The sequence below is a fragment of the Eriocheir sinensis genome, chromosome 17 (genome assembly GCF_024679095.1).
Source record: "Eriocheir sinensis breed Jianghai 21 chromosome 17, ASM2467909v1, whole genome shotgun sequence".
NCBI classification, from domain to species: domain Eukaryota; kingdom Metazoa; phylum Arthropoda; class Malacostraca; order Decapoda; family Varunidae; genus Eriocheir; species Eriocheir sinensis.
The window spans coordinates 11464185-11481346 of NC_066525.1; the positions used below are offsets into that span (position 1 = coordinate 11464185).

General features: G+C 40.6%; 2 protein-coding genes across 3 annotated transcripts in view; both read right to left on the reverse strand.

Moving 5' to 3' along the window:
• LOC126999949 (fatty acid hydroxylase domain-containing protein 2-like) overlaps positions 1-10636 on the reverse strand; it is a 23795-nt gene extending 13159 nt beyond the window's left edge. Inside the window, exon 1 of the mRNA XM_050863132.1 lies at positions 10487-10636. The gene's annotated coding sequence lies outside the window, so the exon portion shown is untranslated. The remainder of the gene's footprint in view (positions 1-10486) is intronic.
• A 2928-nt stretch (positions 10637-13564) lies between these two features.
• LOC126999950 (calcium-activated chloride channel regulator 2-like) overlaps positions 13565-17162 on the reverse strand; it is a 154937-nt gene continuing 151339 nt past the window's right edge. For both annotated transcript variants that reach the window (XM_050863135.1, XM_050863137.1), the window contains one exon: positions 13565-16132. In XM_050863135.1, coding sequence (XP_050719092.1) covers positions 15261-16132 — 872 coding nt within the window. In that variant the 3' untranslated portion in view covers positions 13565-15260. The remainder of the gene's footprint in view (positions 16133-17162) is intronic.

Below are 17162 nucleotides of genomic sequence, written 5' to 3' on the forward strand. Positions count from 1 at the left end.
CCACAACCACAACAACCTATGCCACGCCCACCGCCACCATTACACCTACAGAAATCACCACCACCACCACCACTACCACAACCACAACAACCTGTGCCACGCCCACCGCCACCACCACCACCACAACCCCTGCAGCGTCTAACAAAACTACCACCACCGATATTGACGCTCCAACCGTCACCACCACTACAGCCACAGCCAAACCACCACAACCACCATAGCCACTGCCAAACCACTACCACCCCCACAGCAATTGCCGAACCACTACCACCACCACCACCACCACCACCACAGCTACGTCCCAGGCTACCCCCAACCCCGACATCACCCACTGCCAAGCCTACCATCACTATCATTACCACAGTCATTGCCGATCCTAACACCACCTTTGCTCAATATAACGGGCCCGCCAAATTAAAAAGCAAAAGTGACGTGAGGAAATATCAGGAAATAACTTCGCAAAAATAAACGCTAAGTATAATGAGAGATCAGCAAGCGTCACATTTAACTTGACAACAGAACACGCATTAAAAAATCAACTAAAACTCATGTATGCGTAATTTTTTTATTCTGATCTCCGGGAAAAAGCCGCAGCATCAGCCACCACACCGTTGCATGATTTTTTTATGAGGCCAATTCGTGCCGGTTCATTGGCTGCTCGTATCTGATTTTCCAGCCTCGCCCAGGACTTGTTTGTACCAGGAATAAAAGGCCTCACTATATAGGTATATCTACAACAACCCTTATCATTGTCATTAGACTGTAAGAGTACAAATATTACTTGATTAATTGTTGTAGTTTACACATTGGATTATTCTCTCTCTCTCTCTCTCTCTCTCTCTCGTATCATTGCAGTGAATATACTTGTGTTCATTCTAGTGTCCGTTTTTTCACAAATTTTCCAAACAGAAGATATGCCTCTCATGGTCTTTAAAAACTAGTAAAGTGATCATGAACAAAAGCTGAATTTATGACAGCAAATATGATAAAAAATAATGCCTTGGTAAGGTTTCCCTGTTACATTCTTGAAAATGCAGATATTATTCAACTAAGTATTGCTGAGAATAGGAAATGGCGCTTATTATAAAGTACAAATGTTTATGTGTTCACAGGAGCAAAGCACTGCGTAATTAATAAAAAGTCTCCAAAGATATTAAGATAAAGAAAAATATATAAAAAGAAATGTACTACTTCATCTGTGGCAGCATAACCACGAATGAGCCACGTCATGCTCTACGGTAATTGAAGCACTTTGAACAGTTCAGTTCCTAATGCAATAACAAATGCATGTTTCCTAATTATAGTTACGAATTAGTCATAGTAAAATGCCTCGCTACAATTATTCTGCATTCGTGGTGGAGTGATAAGTACGCATAGCTGCGAATCCACGAGCATGGGTTCGAATCCCATCCAGGACAGTAAGCACGCAGCCCTCCCAGCTGTTTATCGTCCATTTTCTGGGTGGTCGCCTTAATTAATTATGTGTTAATTAATTATGTGGAACCCTAGAGAAGGTAAACATTGGTGACACGGTTACGCTGGCTTTGTGTCCCGGAGTACTGAGTTATTTCCCGTCACAGGTTCAAGGGATAATGTGACTGAGATGAGCAGCAAGGAAACGAGAAGCCTTAGAGTAAGTCCGCAATTACACCTTTACCATTACAATTACTTGGAAAATGTGCATTATTAAACACCATTATTATTCACAATCGACAGACACCGCGTTTTAAAAACTACATCCATCACCATACCGGGTAATTGTGCGTGGAGAAAAAATTATCACTCCCACATCAATTATCAGCAATCCATCAACAATAGTTAGACAACGCATCATCCGTAAAAAAAAAAAGTATTGATCAATGATTCGATAAAAAAAGACAAAGCAAATGAATGGGAGGTCGAAAGTTCCACTGACACTCAGTATTATGAATATAATAGTTAATGATAGAAAAAAATGCAGTAAATATTTATAAAGAAAATGGTAATCATATGGCAATACAAACAAGTAATACAAGCGAATGAAATATTTGTGCTGTTCTTGAGTATGACTTGGGACACAATGACGAAAAAAAAAGTAGGAGTAATGGTCGAATTTATGGTAGTAGCAGTCGTAAATAACAGTTATAGCTTGGTATAGCATAGTATAGTAGTCGTATATAGTAGTATAATCGTTATAGCAGTAACAGCAGCAGCAGCAGTAACAGCAGCAGCAGCAGTAGTTGTAGTATAAGTAACAGCAGTAAAAATAGTAATTGCAGTAAGAAAGTAGTAACAACAGCAACAGCATTACTATTATTATTATTATTATTATTATTATTATTATTATTATTATTATTATTATTATTATTATTATCATTGTTGTTATTATCATTACTATTATTATTATTATTATTATTATTATTATTATTATTATTATTATCATTAATTATTATTATTATTATTATTATTATTATTATCATTATTAATCGTAATAGTAACTGTTATTATATCAATAACAATAAAATAATTATAACAATGACAAATAATAAATAAATAATTATATGGTAATAATAATTGTAATAATAATATTGGCGTCTTGCACCCATTCACACCGTCCTCAGACAGCATTAGGGGAGGTCTTGCACGCCAATATAAACACCTTTAAGAAAAATGCTCCTTAAATATCATCCACTCATGTATTAGCCCTTCTAAATCACATACCTTCCTATCATTGCAGAGAAAAGAGAAGGTAGAAAAAAAGTAAAGAATTCACCCCGTCCAGTTGATTTCCAAATTCTCTTTCTGCTCTTCATTTGTTTTCCCTCGGTCTCCTTTCCATTTTCTTCAGCTGCGGCCATTCATCTCTCGACGGTGGCAAGAAAATGCTGCCGAAGGAATGAAAGGGCTCGTGACAATGCTACTTCCTTTCACGCCGGGTGGAGGAGGAGAGAAAAGACAGGGGTAGAGCCGGATGGTGACGGGGTGGAACAGTTACAAGGGGGTGGGGAGAGAGCGACGAGACCAGTGGTGTTCGCTAAGTCGCAGCTAGAGGGATTTAAGGACTCACTCTCTCTCTCTCTCTCTCTCTCTCTCTCTCTCTCTCTCTCTCTCTCTCTCTCTTCTTGTTTTTTTTGGTGTCTCCTTTTTTTCCTGCTTCCCTCTTCCCCCTTCTACTTCACATTATTACTGATGCTATTCTTTCTTCTTCGTCTTTCCCCTTTTCTTCTATCTTTTTTTTTTAGTTCATATTCTTCTTATATTTACTCTTTCATTTATTTTTATGTTACCCTCTATCTCCCCTCTTTATGTTCTTCTTCGTCTTCCTTCTCTCTCCACATTCACTTTCTATTCACCGTCTTTCCTTTTCCTTCTCACCCTCTTTTCCCATTGTAAATTTCCTTCTATATCCCCCATCTGTTTCCCCTTTCCTGCTCACTTCCTCTTTTTTTCCCTCCTCCTCCTCCTTTTCCTCCTCATGTACCTTCTCTCCTTTCCTTCCTTCTCACACTCATCTTAGCGTTTGTTTACTACTGACGCTGATGGAGTGAACAAGATTTAGGAGGAAATAAAGTATTTGCAGGTGTGTGTGTGTGTGTGTGTGTGTGTGTGTGTGTGTGTGTGTGTGTTGGGTGTGCGTGCGTGCGCATACGTGTGATAAGCAAAACGAGAGTAAAGCAGAGCATCAAGGAAAAAATACCAAAGCTATGATCGGCTAACCTGTTGTGCCATATAACACGTATCTATATCGTAAAATTCCTTATAACACGTATCTATATAACACGTATCTATATCGTAAAATTGAGTTTCTTTACTTTATTCATCAATTTATTGGTTTATAGGTGTAAAAGCCTTATAGCAAATTTCATAAAATATTTCAAGATTTTGTTTCGGGGGGATTTGCATTTTTCCCAATTATTTTATCTTTGCTTTTTTATATGCTCAATTAAAAAGAGTTAATTACACGTTATATTTAGGCAAACCAAATGTCCAGGCAGAATGTGAATATCTCTTATGTTTTCTGAATAAAAATGGAAACCTTTCGCTAAAAAATATTTCAAAAAAGTTCTTTTGGCAAAGAAAAATCTGCAAACCTTAATTACTCTTTCAAATGGTTCATAATTCATCGCATTGATCCAGTTGTTAAGGAGTCTATGCAGTATGAACTGTAACTTTTAGAATTTTGAGAAAACACGCGTTGCAGAACGGGCACTCCCCCCCTGTTGACAGACATTAATCGCTCAAGGGCGAGGGTATCAGGAGGCGCCACCCCCGTAATTGCTGTCAGGCCTGGTGCTAGAACGTTCCACGCTGGTATTCTTTGCTGCTGGCGACCTTATGTATTTGCCTTTCGACAAATATCGCGTCCGATATCCTGGACTGGGAACCGTACGGGAGGGTATCGTTGAACACGGTTAACATTTTCTACGATATTAAGTAAAAAGCTTGCTACACTGACGAGAAAAGTCTGTGAAAAAAACGTAGCAGGTTTGTCAAACTTTATTTTTTCACACACACACACACACACACACACACACACACACACACACACACACACACACACACACACAAAAAAAAAAAAAAAAAAAAAAAAAAAACCGGTTATAGGGCCCCCTTGAAGTGTGTTTTGCCAATATGACCCCAAAACTTGGTGGCTACACGTCCCTTCCTGCTCCCCCTCCTCTAACTTTCTTCCTTGTCTTCCTGTAGCTTCTCTTTATCTAACTTTATTTTTCTACTTTTGTCTACTGTGTTTCTCTCCCATTCTCCATTTCCTCCTCTTCCTTCTCTTCCTCTCCTTCCTTTTTTCACTACCTCTTCCTTCTACTCTCCTTCCTCCTCTTTTACTGTTTCAACTTCTCTCTCTTCCGCCTTCTCACTCCTAGTTATTCTAACAAAAGAAAAACAGACACGAGAATCGTATATTTCCTTTGTTTTCTTCTTGTTCTTCTTCATCCCCAGGAGTGACAAATACCCGCATCCTCCTCGCGCTCCTGGAGACGCGACGCGGAACAAGAGCATCAGACTCGCCTGTTAGTCTGGCGTCGCATTTGCCGAGGCGGAAAGAAATGCTGCATGCGAGCGTGATATGTTGCCCGTCGCTATTGCTTAAAAAAAGTGCCATGTGCGTGTTTTGTTATCGCCGAGGCAAAGTGGGACACCATGAGGCTGAGTGGGGTGGGGAGGTGGGGGGGTGACCGTATCTTTCTCGCCAGATTCATGTCTGAATGTGTCAGGTGTCATTAACATTTATTTTTTTTTGATAATTGGATATCCATTTACCTGAGCCGTTGAAGGTCCTGCACACCAAGAAAACAAAATCGTGATATTTGTTTCAGTATATATTATGAAATCAAAATGAACGCAATAGATATTCTTTAACGAAGGATACAAATGTAATATTCAAACAAATTACATTAGTTTACAATTTACTACTCATCATAATGATATGTTTTCGTTGCAATTTAATATTATTTACCTTTGGCTTATTCCTTTTTATGTATAAGATATCGTATAAGAAAACAAGATTAGATAGTTTTTTTGCTTTGTGTTCCGTTGTGGCGCCGTAAGGTCTCCGCATATCCTAGTTTGTCTCCCCGTGATCTGCGCATGCACAGCACCCAGTGTGTACTAACAAAGACTGCCGGTACACGCTATCCTAGTGTCGTCCATGATGCCAACAAAATCTGAGGAGTTTTTCTTATTAAAAAGGCACGTTTCAGAGATGAAATGCGTAGATCATGCAGTACTGAATGGAGATTATTCCCCGCACCTGGCGAGAAATCAGGAATGAAATCTGTGGAAGCAGAAGATAAATCATATGATATGATTACATTCCTCATTAGCATCACTCCAGCCATGATCTATTAACAGATACTTGTCATATGTATAAGATCACCTTGCCTCTATTTTTTCAGAAGATACGCAACAAATTACTATACTGTGCAGCCACATTTACTGATATACAAGAGGTGCAGGTCATCATATTTGTAATTTCCTGTAGGGGTTTAGGTTATCACATTTCAAAACAAGCTTTAAAAATTCTGAGCATGTCACCACCACGCCTTCATTTCATTTAAACAACTTGAAAATAATACGCTATTTTTCCTTCTTGATTATATTTCCCTGAAAAAGAAAAAAAAAAAAAACGTGGGAGACAACATAGATTGGGAACGGCTGGCAATGCTGTACCGCTTAACAAACAGGACGGGGAACGAGCCAGAGTAGGCGGACACCAACACAACACCGTATCTATGGTGGAGCATGCCATGGACCCTCATTTCATGGAATCTGTCACAAAACAAACATTCTTGCATGACAATACACACCACCACAGTCCATCCCACACAGGACAAAAGTGCTAAAGAGCAGGGGAACACCTTGAAAGCCATGCCACTCAGGCTTAAGTGGCTTTCCCTGTCACTGCCACTCTTCCTTTACTCATCGCGGGGCCTCGGGAGCTGGTGCATTCTCTTCACTCAGCACAACCTACAAATTATCCGCGGGTCTGTTAGTATTTACCAGTGCCAACACTCGTATCTTAAGATGCCTTTTACTGAAGTGGCAATAAGTTTCTGATGTGGTTATTTGCCACTTTATCATACCGCACGCTAAAAATATTGTTACAATGTAATATTTACGTCTTTTGATGGGTTCAGAACGACGACTGAATGTGTGTGTGTGTGTGTGTGTGTGTGTGTGTGTGTGTGTGTGTGTGTGTGTGTGTGTGTGTGTGTGTGTGTGTTCGCGCGCGTGTGTATGCGTGTGTGCGCCCTCGCGCGTGCGGGCGTACTTGCGCGCATGTGTGCATACTTGAGAGCGTGTGTGTTTGTGCGTGCGTGTTAATGTGTGTGTGTGTGTGTGTGTGTGTGTGTGTGTGTGTGTGTGTGTGTGTGTGTGTGTGTGTGTGTGTCAGGGTTGTATGATTCAAATTAAGTTGATTTAAATCACTGATATAAATCAAGATTGAAATCAAATGATTTTATTAATTCTTCTTCTTGATTGTATGACAGGACAACAATATGGGTGGGAAAACTAAACAATGAAAGTTTCATCTTGGCTGACTATTTAGCGGGGTGGAGTTCCCCGTTATGAGGTTATATAAATATTATACATCAACCTGTTTTTGGTGACCCTAAAGGGGATTGAGGGGGGTGAAGCTATCCTGTAAGTAAAAGCGTGAACACTCATATAGGATTTTAGCTGTGGTGAGCCTCGGGTTTTGGCTGCCGCGGAACGCTGTTGACTACTCTCCCACCCACGCCCGCACGGGTTAGTACACACATTTCATGACAATTTTCACCCTGATTTTGACCTCTACACTCTTTCCTATAGTTTTCTAGGAGATTTAAACGTTAATAGAAAAGATATATGACAACAAAAGAACAGTTGATTCAGTAGGGAACGAGATATCTGCACATTAATAACACCAATCCCTTCCCATTTGTCAGAGTCAACATACTATGGTTATTGTTCATTTTCCCAATGAACGTGGGCTCAAAACATTCAGTCGAACTAAAAACAAATTAATAAAACAATATGTATATATTAAATTAGGATGCTGCAAAGATATCTAGGAAAGTTATGTTTCTAAACTCTCATTCCGCTCTTTCTAATGCAGTAATTTGTGTGCAATAATTGTATCGTAGTATATGGGCGGTAAAGTATTCACTGTTGCTGCATATCGCCAAAGGACGTGTGAGGGGAGGTGCTGACAATGGCAACACAGCACACCTTCATCTGTTCCGCCTATTTCCTTAATTAATTAATGTTTCGCTCCACGGCTATAGCAGACAAGAGGAGACAGAAGGTAATGCAGCATGTATCTCACTTTTACTAAATATATTCCAATAACCAGGTAGGCTCACCATTCACCTCTATAGTATTGTAGTAGGCAGGGAATATTATTAAATTTTAACAATGGGCTTCTCCCCTGCTCACTCATTAGACCATAGGAGAGCGAGCAAGCACCAAATTATCATAACACACAGTACGTCCACCCGTGTGTGTGTGTGTGTGTGTGTGTGTGTGTGTATTCATACCTTCCATTACACACACACACACACACACACACACACACACACACACACAAAATGGAGAGGCTGTGGCTGAGCGGGTAACGTGACGGCGCCGCGTTCAGGACGACGCCGGTTTGCCACGGTGCCACAAGCTGGGATTTTTCAGTCATCGCCGTCCAGAAGACCACTTATCAACCCGGACTCTAAGATTCTAGGAACAAAGATGAGCTCCTGGGGGCAGCATAAGCCAATGCCTGATGGTCGGCCCCAGCCCGTTGTGCCTGTGCCACAACGGGCTGGGGCCGACCATCAGGCCCTATGAAGATAGCCTACAGGCGCTATAGACAAAAACGTAAAAAACAAATAAACAAAAAAAAACCCAGCTGCCGACACACGAAGCCCGCCCCTTTCCACCCCCCAAATACACCTGAGCTCCGAGGATCCTTCAGGGAGGGTACTGGCTGGAGATCGCGAGCTCGGAACATGATCAGACCCTGGTGAGTTCCGAAGGCTCAGGTGAGGGATGCCTGTGGAGTGCGGTGTGTGGGATGATTAATGTTTGCGGCACGGAGGTAATATCTCGCTGCACTCCTCTGGTGCCATATTTTTAGCCTTGCTTTTTCCCCTTTGGGCTTAATATACGTCACAGGCTTATCTCAGTACCAAGGAGCAGGTATCGAGATGAAAAAATCATTCTCTCTCTCTCTCTCTCTCTCTCTCTCTCTCTCTCTCTCTCTCTCTCTCTCTCTCTCTCACACACACACACACACACACACACACACACACACACACTTTACATAATATATACGTGAAGATATTGACAGATAGTTGAATAAATATATAGATTGATATGGATTGCTAGATTCTTCTACAACAATGAAAACCGCTGAAGAGCAACAACGGAACACACACACACACAAAAAAAAAAGTCTTCCACGCGCTGTTCTAGAAAAAGACAGAACGAGTGGCCAAAAGAGAGGGTCAGTTTAGATTGGTGTCGTCTTGTTACTCCACTCTTGAAAGAGGTCCAGTCGTAGGCGGAGGAAATATAGACGAAGAAAAGCTGTTAAGTGTTAAACCGTACCAACAAAAGATATGAATGACCGAAGAAGCTGGTTAACTCTCTCATAAATAATTTGAATAGCATAGGGATGGTTGTATCCTAATTTACCAGATCTGTTTCCTCTCTACAAATGTAAAAGTATATTTTCATCCTTACTCAGGCAAGATGCAGGTCGCGTTCCATCCTCGCCCCTGGGACCCTTAACCGTCGCCCCGCCAGGCACGTTACTATCGGTAAATCTGCATTAAGGCGTCGCGTCGCATGCTGATCCACGGTAACGGGATTAGTTTCCTTAGTTTGTTTTGCAGCCCTGCCCACGCCACACCGAGCCAACACTTCGCTCGATGATACAGTTGTATAGATACTTTGAAAATTAAATAACAATCAGAGAGAGAGAGAGAGAGAGAGAGAGAGAGAGAGAGAGAGAGAATGGGAGGGGTGGGTTATACTTAAGAAATCGCTGCCAGGCCGACCACGTTCGTTTTCCCAAACAATCATGTGAGTTGGGGCGAGGTTGGCTCGATGTGAGAGAGATGGGGGGGGGGGGGGGGACTATAAAAAAGGGTAAGCTCCTCCACTGTATGCCATCCTGAGGTAAATATTTGGCTTGCCATTGTGAGAACTATCAATGCTTTCGATTAAGTGATCGAGTTAATCGAAAAGAATGGCACTGTCTCATTGACTGTTTCATCAGATTCAGCGTTGAATGAGAAAATCACCCTGTTGAAAAGAATGGCAATGTCTCATTTACTTTTCAACAAATTCAGCGTTGAATGAGAAAATCACTCTGTTGAAAAGAATATCACTGTCTCATTGACTTTCATCAGCTTCAGCATTGAATGATAAAATCACCCTGTTGAAATTTGTGGTGACGAAATGGATTTCACATTGGTGACGAATTGGAGTGGTTTGGTGACCAAATGTTTTTTTTTGGTGGAGAACCGGGTAAGTGACGAACCGGACTGGTGACGAAATAGGGTGTATCCGTATATAATTCTCCGCAAAGAAGACCCTCGTGAAAACACTAAAATGAATATGTGAAACACACACAATCCTACAAGAACGGTCGATCACTCCTTTCACGATCATAAAATAACGAACAAAAAATGTATCCTTCGCAGTGCAGAAGCTATATGAGTTTAGGTGAGTAACATAGATTACCCGCCGACATGCCAAACAAAATGGGAGACGACCTCCACACACACACACACACACGCACAAACTGAGGCAAGCATGTAGCGACCTTGCCTGTAGCCTGATAATCCCATCATATGTCCACTTACTGTACGCGGTAGATAACGGGCCACAAAGTTGTAATAATACTTGAGCACCAAACAACGAACACACACACACACACACACACACACACACACACACACGCACAGGTAGGCGTGACGTGCCCCAATCATATCATCAACTGTTTACTTACCGTACTATCACGTTGACACACTGATGACGTCCCGGTTGCGTACAGGGGAGACTTGGACATGGTGACAGAAGGATCCACACACTGATCAGTCAATCGTCCCTTGTAAACACACAAGATAAGTTCAGGTTCTCAGATAAACAACAACACACCACTCCCGCCACAGGCAAACGGAACACTGCCCTCGGTCTGGGGTCTGGGTCTAGGTCTGGGGAGCCCCTCGTTCGCCCCTCCGCCCCTTCCCATTCTTGCTCCAGCCCAGTTGCTGTGGTAACGTGACACATAGGTTATATTCGAGCTCAGCTGTGAAGTCACTATAATTACTGTATCTTGTGGTTATTATTATTATCATTCTTCTTCTTCTTCTTCTTCTTTTTCTTTTCATTCTTTTCCTCTTAGTCAATCCCCTCCCTAGCCTAGCCACGCTTTCCTATTCATCTTGTGGCTCTTCATTTTCTTTCCTTCTCCTCTTTCGTTCTCGTTTTTTTTTTTCCTTATTCTACTCATTTTCATATTCTTACAATTGTTTTTATTATTATTATTATTATTATTATTATTATTATTATTAGTAGTAGTAGTAGTAGTAGTAGTAGTAGTTGCAGTATTTGTAGTAGTCACAATGGTGAGAAGAGTACAGCAAACTCATATGATGTCTTAAATATAAATATATGCGCGGCATGCACCGCCTTCCTCCATTGGGGTATATCCCCCCAAAAAAAAATATATATATATATATATATATATATATATATATATATATATATATATATATATATATATATATATATATATATATATATATATATATATAAACAGCGGTCTAAAGAGTAAATTATTGTACCTTCACAACTTTTACAGAGGAAACAAATAAAAGGGAAGCAGTCAGACTAGTACATTTATTTAAGAACAGAATAGCACACACATTTTTTTTCCTTATTTATGACAGTTCTGCGCAGCATATCTTTAGTCCATGTTGACAAGAAAGCAGAGGTGAGTTCTTGAGTCCTGGTGCAAGGCGGACAGGAGAAGGCACATCACCTTGGAAGTCGACACACTTTTCTATGTTCTGAATCACTCAACTAAAGTTGCCTAGTTAAAGCTAAAGATTTCAACTCCCATAGGGGTTATAATGATGAAATATTCAATTCCTAGTAGTATCCTATGACTGAGATGAACGAAAAGAAGTATACACTCCGTCCCGTGGGAGACCTCGGCTCGCTAAGGTAATAATGAGACCGGCCACTTGGCCCACCGCTCGTCTCTGTTTGCTGTCTCGCCGAGCGGAGTCGAACCACCAGGGTATACTTACCCCCCCCCCCCCCCCATTCAGTACCGCACGTGATCACTCTGAAGGCCGCCCAGCCTCGCTGAGTAACACGGTAAACCAACCCTCCCATGCAATTATTGACTGTTCAGTAAAATAATCATCAATACAGTGGAACCATTATAAAGTTATACAAAGATTTCATATTCTAAGTATATAATGCAAAACGATATCCCAGGAAGAAAATATTCACCCCAGGCATAATTGACTGCCGTATAAATCTTGAATGAATCAGTACCATTAAAGAAAGTAAATAAATATATATGTATAAAAGTACTGTTATTATTTCAAGTCACGACCTTCAGTGTCTGGGGAGTGTCCCCAGAATCTGGTGAGCCGCCACGTCACCCACCGCGCATCCGAGCCAAGCGACGTCTGCTGACTCAGGCCGCGAGGCGCTGCTCGTTATCCTCCTCAAGTCCAGATAGAAAAGCTAAGCAAGAAGCACAGATTAACAACTATTTGCCTGACACAGCTACTCAGCTACGGTTGTGGTATGATACACGGGTGTAACACAATGAGACACACACTACCACGCCACGCTGACTTTTGGCCTTCACCGATTGTCGATGTCTGGGCTTGAACAAAAAATATATATATGTATGCAAATATGTACAAAAGTGTTGTGTGAAGGGCATGTCGGGGAACTCCCTAACTTGTGGTACCGCCGCGTACTGTACAAACCACAATATAATCAATGTCCATCCTTCTGAATCCAGATTATGCTTATAGCAAACTATAGGCAGAAAATATTAAATAATATGTAATGACACACATTACATATATATATATATATATATATATATATATATATATATATATATATATATATATATATATATATATATATATATATATATATATATATATATATATATATATATATATATATATATATATATATATATATATATATATATATATATATATATATATATATATATATATATATATATATATATATATATATATATATATATATATATATATATATATATATATATATATATATATATATATATATATATATATATATATATATATATATATGCTCACACACACACACACATACACACAAACACACACACACACACACATACAGACTTACCGAAGCATGAACGCACAAACGCACTCCAGCACACTCAGCAGCACAATGGCACGCCAAAGCGTATCTTTTGGCACAGGCTGCGTTGTACTTAACAGTATTTTTATAATTTTTGCGTTAGTGTGAACTAAACTAATTCGTTTGACATAAGATAATTTCTTGTACTGAGAAATGACACTGAATAAATTTTCGAAAAGCAATGAGTTCCATATATATATATATATATATATATATATATATATATATATATATATATATATATATATATATATATATATATATATATATATATATATATATATATATATATATATATATATATATATATATATATATATATATATATATATACTATACACACACACACACACACACACACACACACACACACACACACACACACACACACACACACAAAGAGAGACAGCACACAAAAACTCTCTCTCTCTCTCTCTCTCTCTCTCTCTCTCTCTCTCTCTCTATATATATATATATATTTATATATATATATATATATATATATATATATATATATATATATATATATATATATATATATATATATATATATATATATATATATATATATATATATATATATATATATATATATATATATATATATATATATATATATATATGTATATATATAGCCACAGTCAAAGGAAAAGGTCAGTAATGAACTAGGTTCCATCTCAATAATATATGAGACTTTTGAATGTATCCACTGCAGGAGTGAGTCCTTAAAACTACGCCACACCCGACGTCCGGCAGACAGCGCCACTAGGCACCCCTGCGGGCCGGCACAACACCGAATAATCTACATCACAGGTGTACAAATTCGAGTGTAAAAAGATCTTTCATTAAACTACAAGTACAATAAATACTACCAAGATCATCCCCGTGCCCTGACCTGCCGCGGGCCACGCCACCTGGCCAGCGGACCCCCGCCTCTGTCTGCAGTGATGCTCAACGTAAACAATTACAACTAAGACGACAATGACACAGTCAACGGAAATATATGCTACACTGAACAGCTAAGGTTACTGATATGTATGTATAACACTGATATGTCCGCATAACTGTTATAGGAATATACTTTGTGCAGAGTATCATGAGATGCTCAAGAAACCACTTCTTAACTGTTCTTAGCAATTTAATATAAATCTTAGGTTTCCTTTCCTGCCTTCCTGGATGACGGTGATTGTGGGAGTGGACTGCCGTGAGGCCACATACCGGCCTCTACTAACAGTAGTGGTACATCATCGCCCGGTAATATAAGCTTAATTATACATACATTTTATACTGGGCCACCCTCAGCCTTTGCTTTACCCTCATTATTATATACACCTGCACATGTATCAGCTTCTCCACAGCTAAACCATTCTTGCATTATCTTCTTCCACCTCTGCAAGAAACACATTTCTTTTCATTTCATGCTACTTTTCCTTTGAACATTTATCACTTAACCAGTGCCAAGATGAAGGTTTGGGGAAGTGGAAGATGATGTGCAGTGATATTACCATCCGCAATAAGAGTGTACAAAACATTCTTGTCGCAAATTTTTTTGACTGATAATATAAGTGTATCAGCAAGTAACTCAACAGTAGAATCCACTTCTAAGTAACAATCAAGTAAACCATGTGTTGATGGACTAAATTTAAAGTTGTTGGCGGAGCGGAAAAGGAAAACTGAGACAAGAAGCAAGGAGGAGAAAGTATAGAGGATGCTAGTGGATATCGGGCTGACTTACGCTAATTAAAAATAATATAACAAATGTTTTTCGCCGTCTAATGGTAGAACTATAGAAAATAATGAACAAAAAGTACCAGCAAATAATATCGACAAGATTGTTATTTAGGTGACACTAATTTCGGATAAGAATTTAATACAATAATATATCACTAAAAATTTGCCACAAAAAAACTGTTAAATCATGATCTTCACCAAAATTATATATCTATACGTTAGGGATGAATAGCCCACTTGCACAGGTGACTGAGCGGCAGCCTCCGCCAGCTTGAGCAAATATCACTTCAGCGCATCCACAGCATCTCATTGTAACGTACACTTGGCGAATCAACTGACGAAGGACATTTTCTTATGACATGACAAATGTCTACCGTAAGTGGTTCCTCGCCTCTGGTGTCATGATACACATATACCGAATTAAAACACTTCAGCATTGAAAGATTCCACACCTAATAAGTCTATTGCAGTGACGTCACCAACAAAGCTTTTTTAAGTGTATCTTCCACCAAATGTGTACACAAATCGTCCAATTCTTAACACTGAGCACCTCCAGTCTTAGTGTATGGTGATTGGGAAATATTTCACAGAAAGACATCCTATAACAGAGCAGCAGAGTGCCTGTGCATGTTGTATGTGTGCGTGTGGTCAGCAGGGGCCGGGGGTGGTGGCGAAGCGCCCCGGTCGTCACACAACAGCTGGTCAGAGAAGTGAGCATCGTCGTCGCTATAGGTTTCTTGCGACGCCGACTTTTGATGTGGACGGACGACGCCGAAGTACTGCGTAGCGCCCACCGAGTACCTAATATGCTGCTGTTGCTGCTGCTGCTGCTGCTGCTGCTCGTAGGGACTCAGTTCGCTGGGGTCGTAGATGTGGCCATTGGGGCCGCGGAGAGGACTTCGGTTGGTGGCACGAGTATGACGACCAAGAGTATAGAACTGTGGGGCGGGGACTTGTGGGAGACTGGGCTTGTCGTCTACCATCCGGGAGGTTCGTTCCACCTTGGTCACATCAGGAATGGACATGGACAGCCCTCTGATTCCTTGGAGGTCCTCTCCATCTCCATTTTGTCGAGAGGGGGAAGATGGAGACACTTGCTCAATTCGCATCGATTCGCAAAGAAGTTGTGGCTCAGGAGACCTGCTCGGGAGATTTCTTTTTTCTGGAGGCGTCCCCGTCAGGTCAGTCGTGTCCTTGTGGGAAGGCTCGGGATCTGGATTCACTAGAACACTGCCGCGGGATGTCGACTTCACCACAACGCTTCCGCCATTGACCATGCTGGTGGCGGCTTTTTCAGCGTCCTCCGGCGCCTGACGGCGTCTGTTCAGTCGTCGTTTAAGACTGGAGGGCAGACAGAAGCAGTACGTGGCCACAAGAAACACTACCAAGAGAAGCCCGCCCACACAGCCACTGATCACGGCTGCCTTCTCGCTTCCCACCATGCCGGCGTCCGAGCCGTAGCCGCCTAGACCTGCGGAGAGAATGTCACAACATATCAAAAGACACACACACACACACACACACACACACACACACACACATACACACACACACACACAAACGCACGCACGCACGCACGCACGCACACACACACACACACACACACACACACACACACACACACACACACACACACACACACACACACACACACACACACACACACACACACACACACACACACACACACACACACACACACACACACACACACACACACACACACACACAAACACACACAAACAGACTTCTCAGAGCTTTTAGTCAACTGGAACTGACAGTCAGCAGACGTCACTTTTGATAGTTCAAAGTCATTATTGACTTTCAGAAAGGTAATCTCCTGAAATGGTTTATTCCTTTACGTTAAAGTATGATCGTGGGCAAAATATTTCTTTTCACAAAATCAGTTATATAAGGTTAAAAATATTTGCAGTTATTCCCGGAAGTGTGATGGGATTGATGTCAGAAAAGTTGTCTATTCGACAGAATTCGGCATATCGAGTCGGTTGAGAAAGTGAACACTGGCATGTTCCCAACACCTTTCTGCTGTGTGGCTACCTGCCCTTCAAATGTTTTACGGCCGTAGGAAGACTGAGATTTTCTTTAACATTTTTCATAGGTTTTCTTTAACATTTCTCATAGATTTCCTGACTCTAATCTAATAGTTTTTTTTTTTCTTCTATAGAGCCAGCATGAAGCGGGCATTCTTTATATTTGTGCAGCTCCTAGTTTCTCCTTAACAGTAAAAATGTCTTAAAGAATATTGTAAAAATTCTTCTATGAATTGTACATTTGCATTTTTACCGAAACAACGTGCCGGTTACCTCCTGTCTGCACATAGTCCCGTCATAATGTAGGGCTGGATTGGAGAACTCCACCAGTAATGGGATTTAATGAATACCACTTAGTCATCATGCACGCTAACTCCATCATAACCATCACCACTGCACGGACCGCGAACGTTCCCATTAACAGTGCAATTACCACTACTTTGCCTGCAC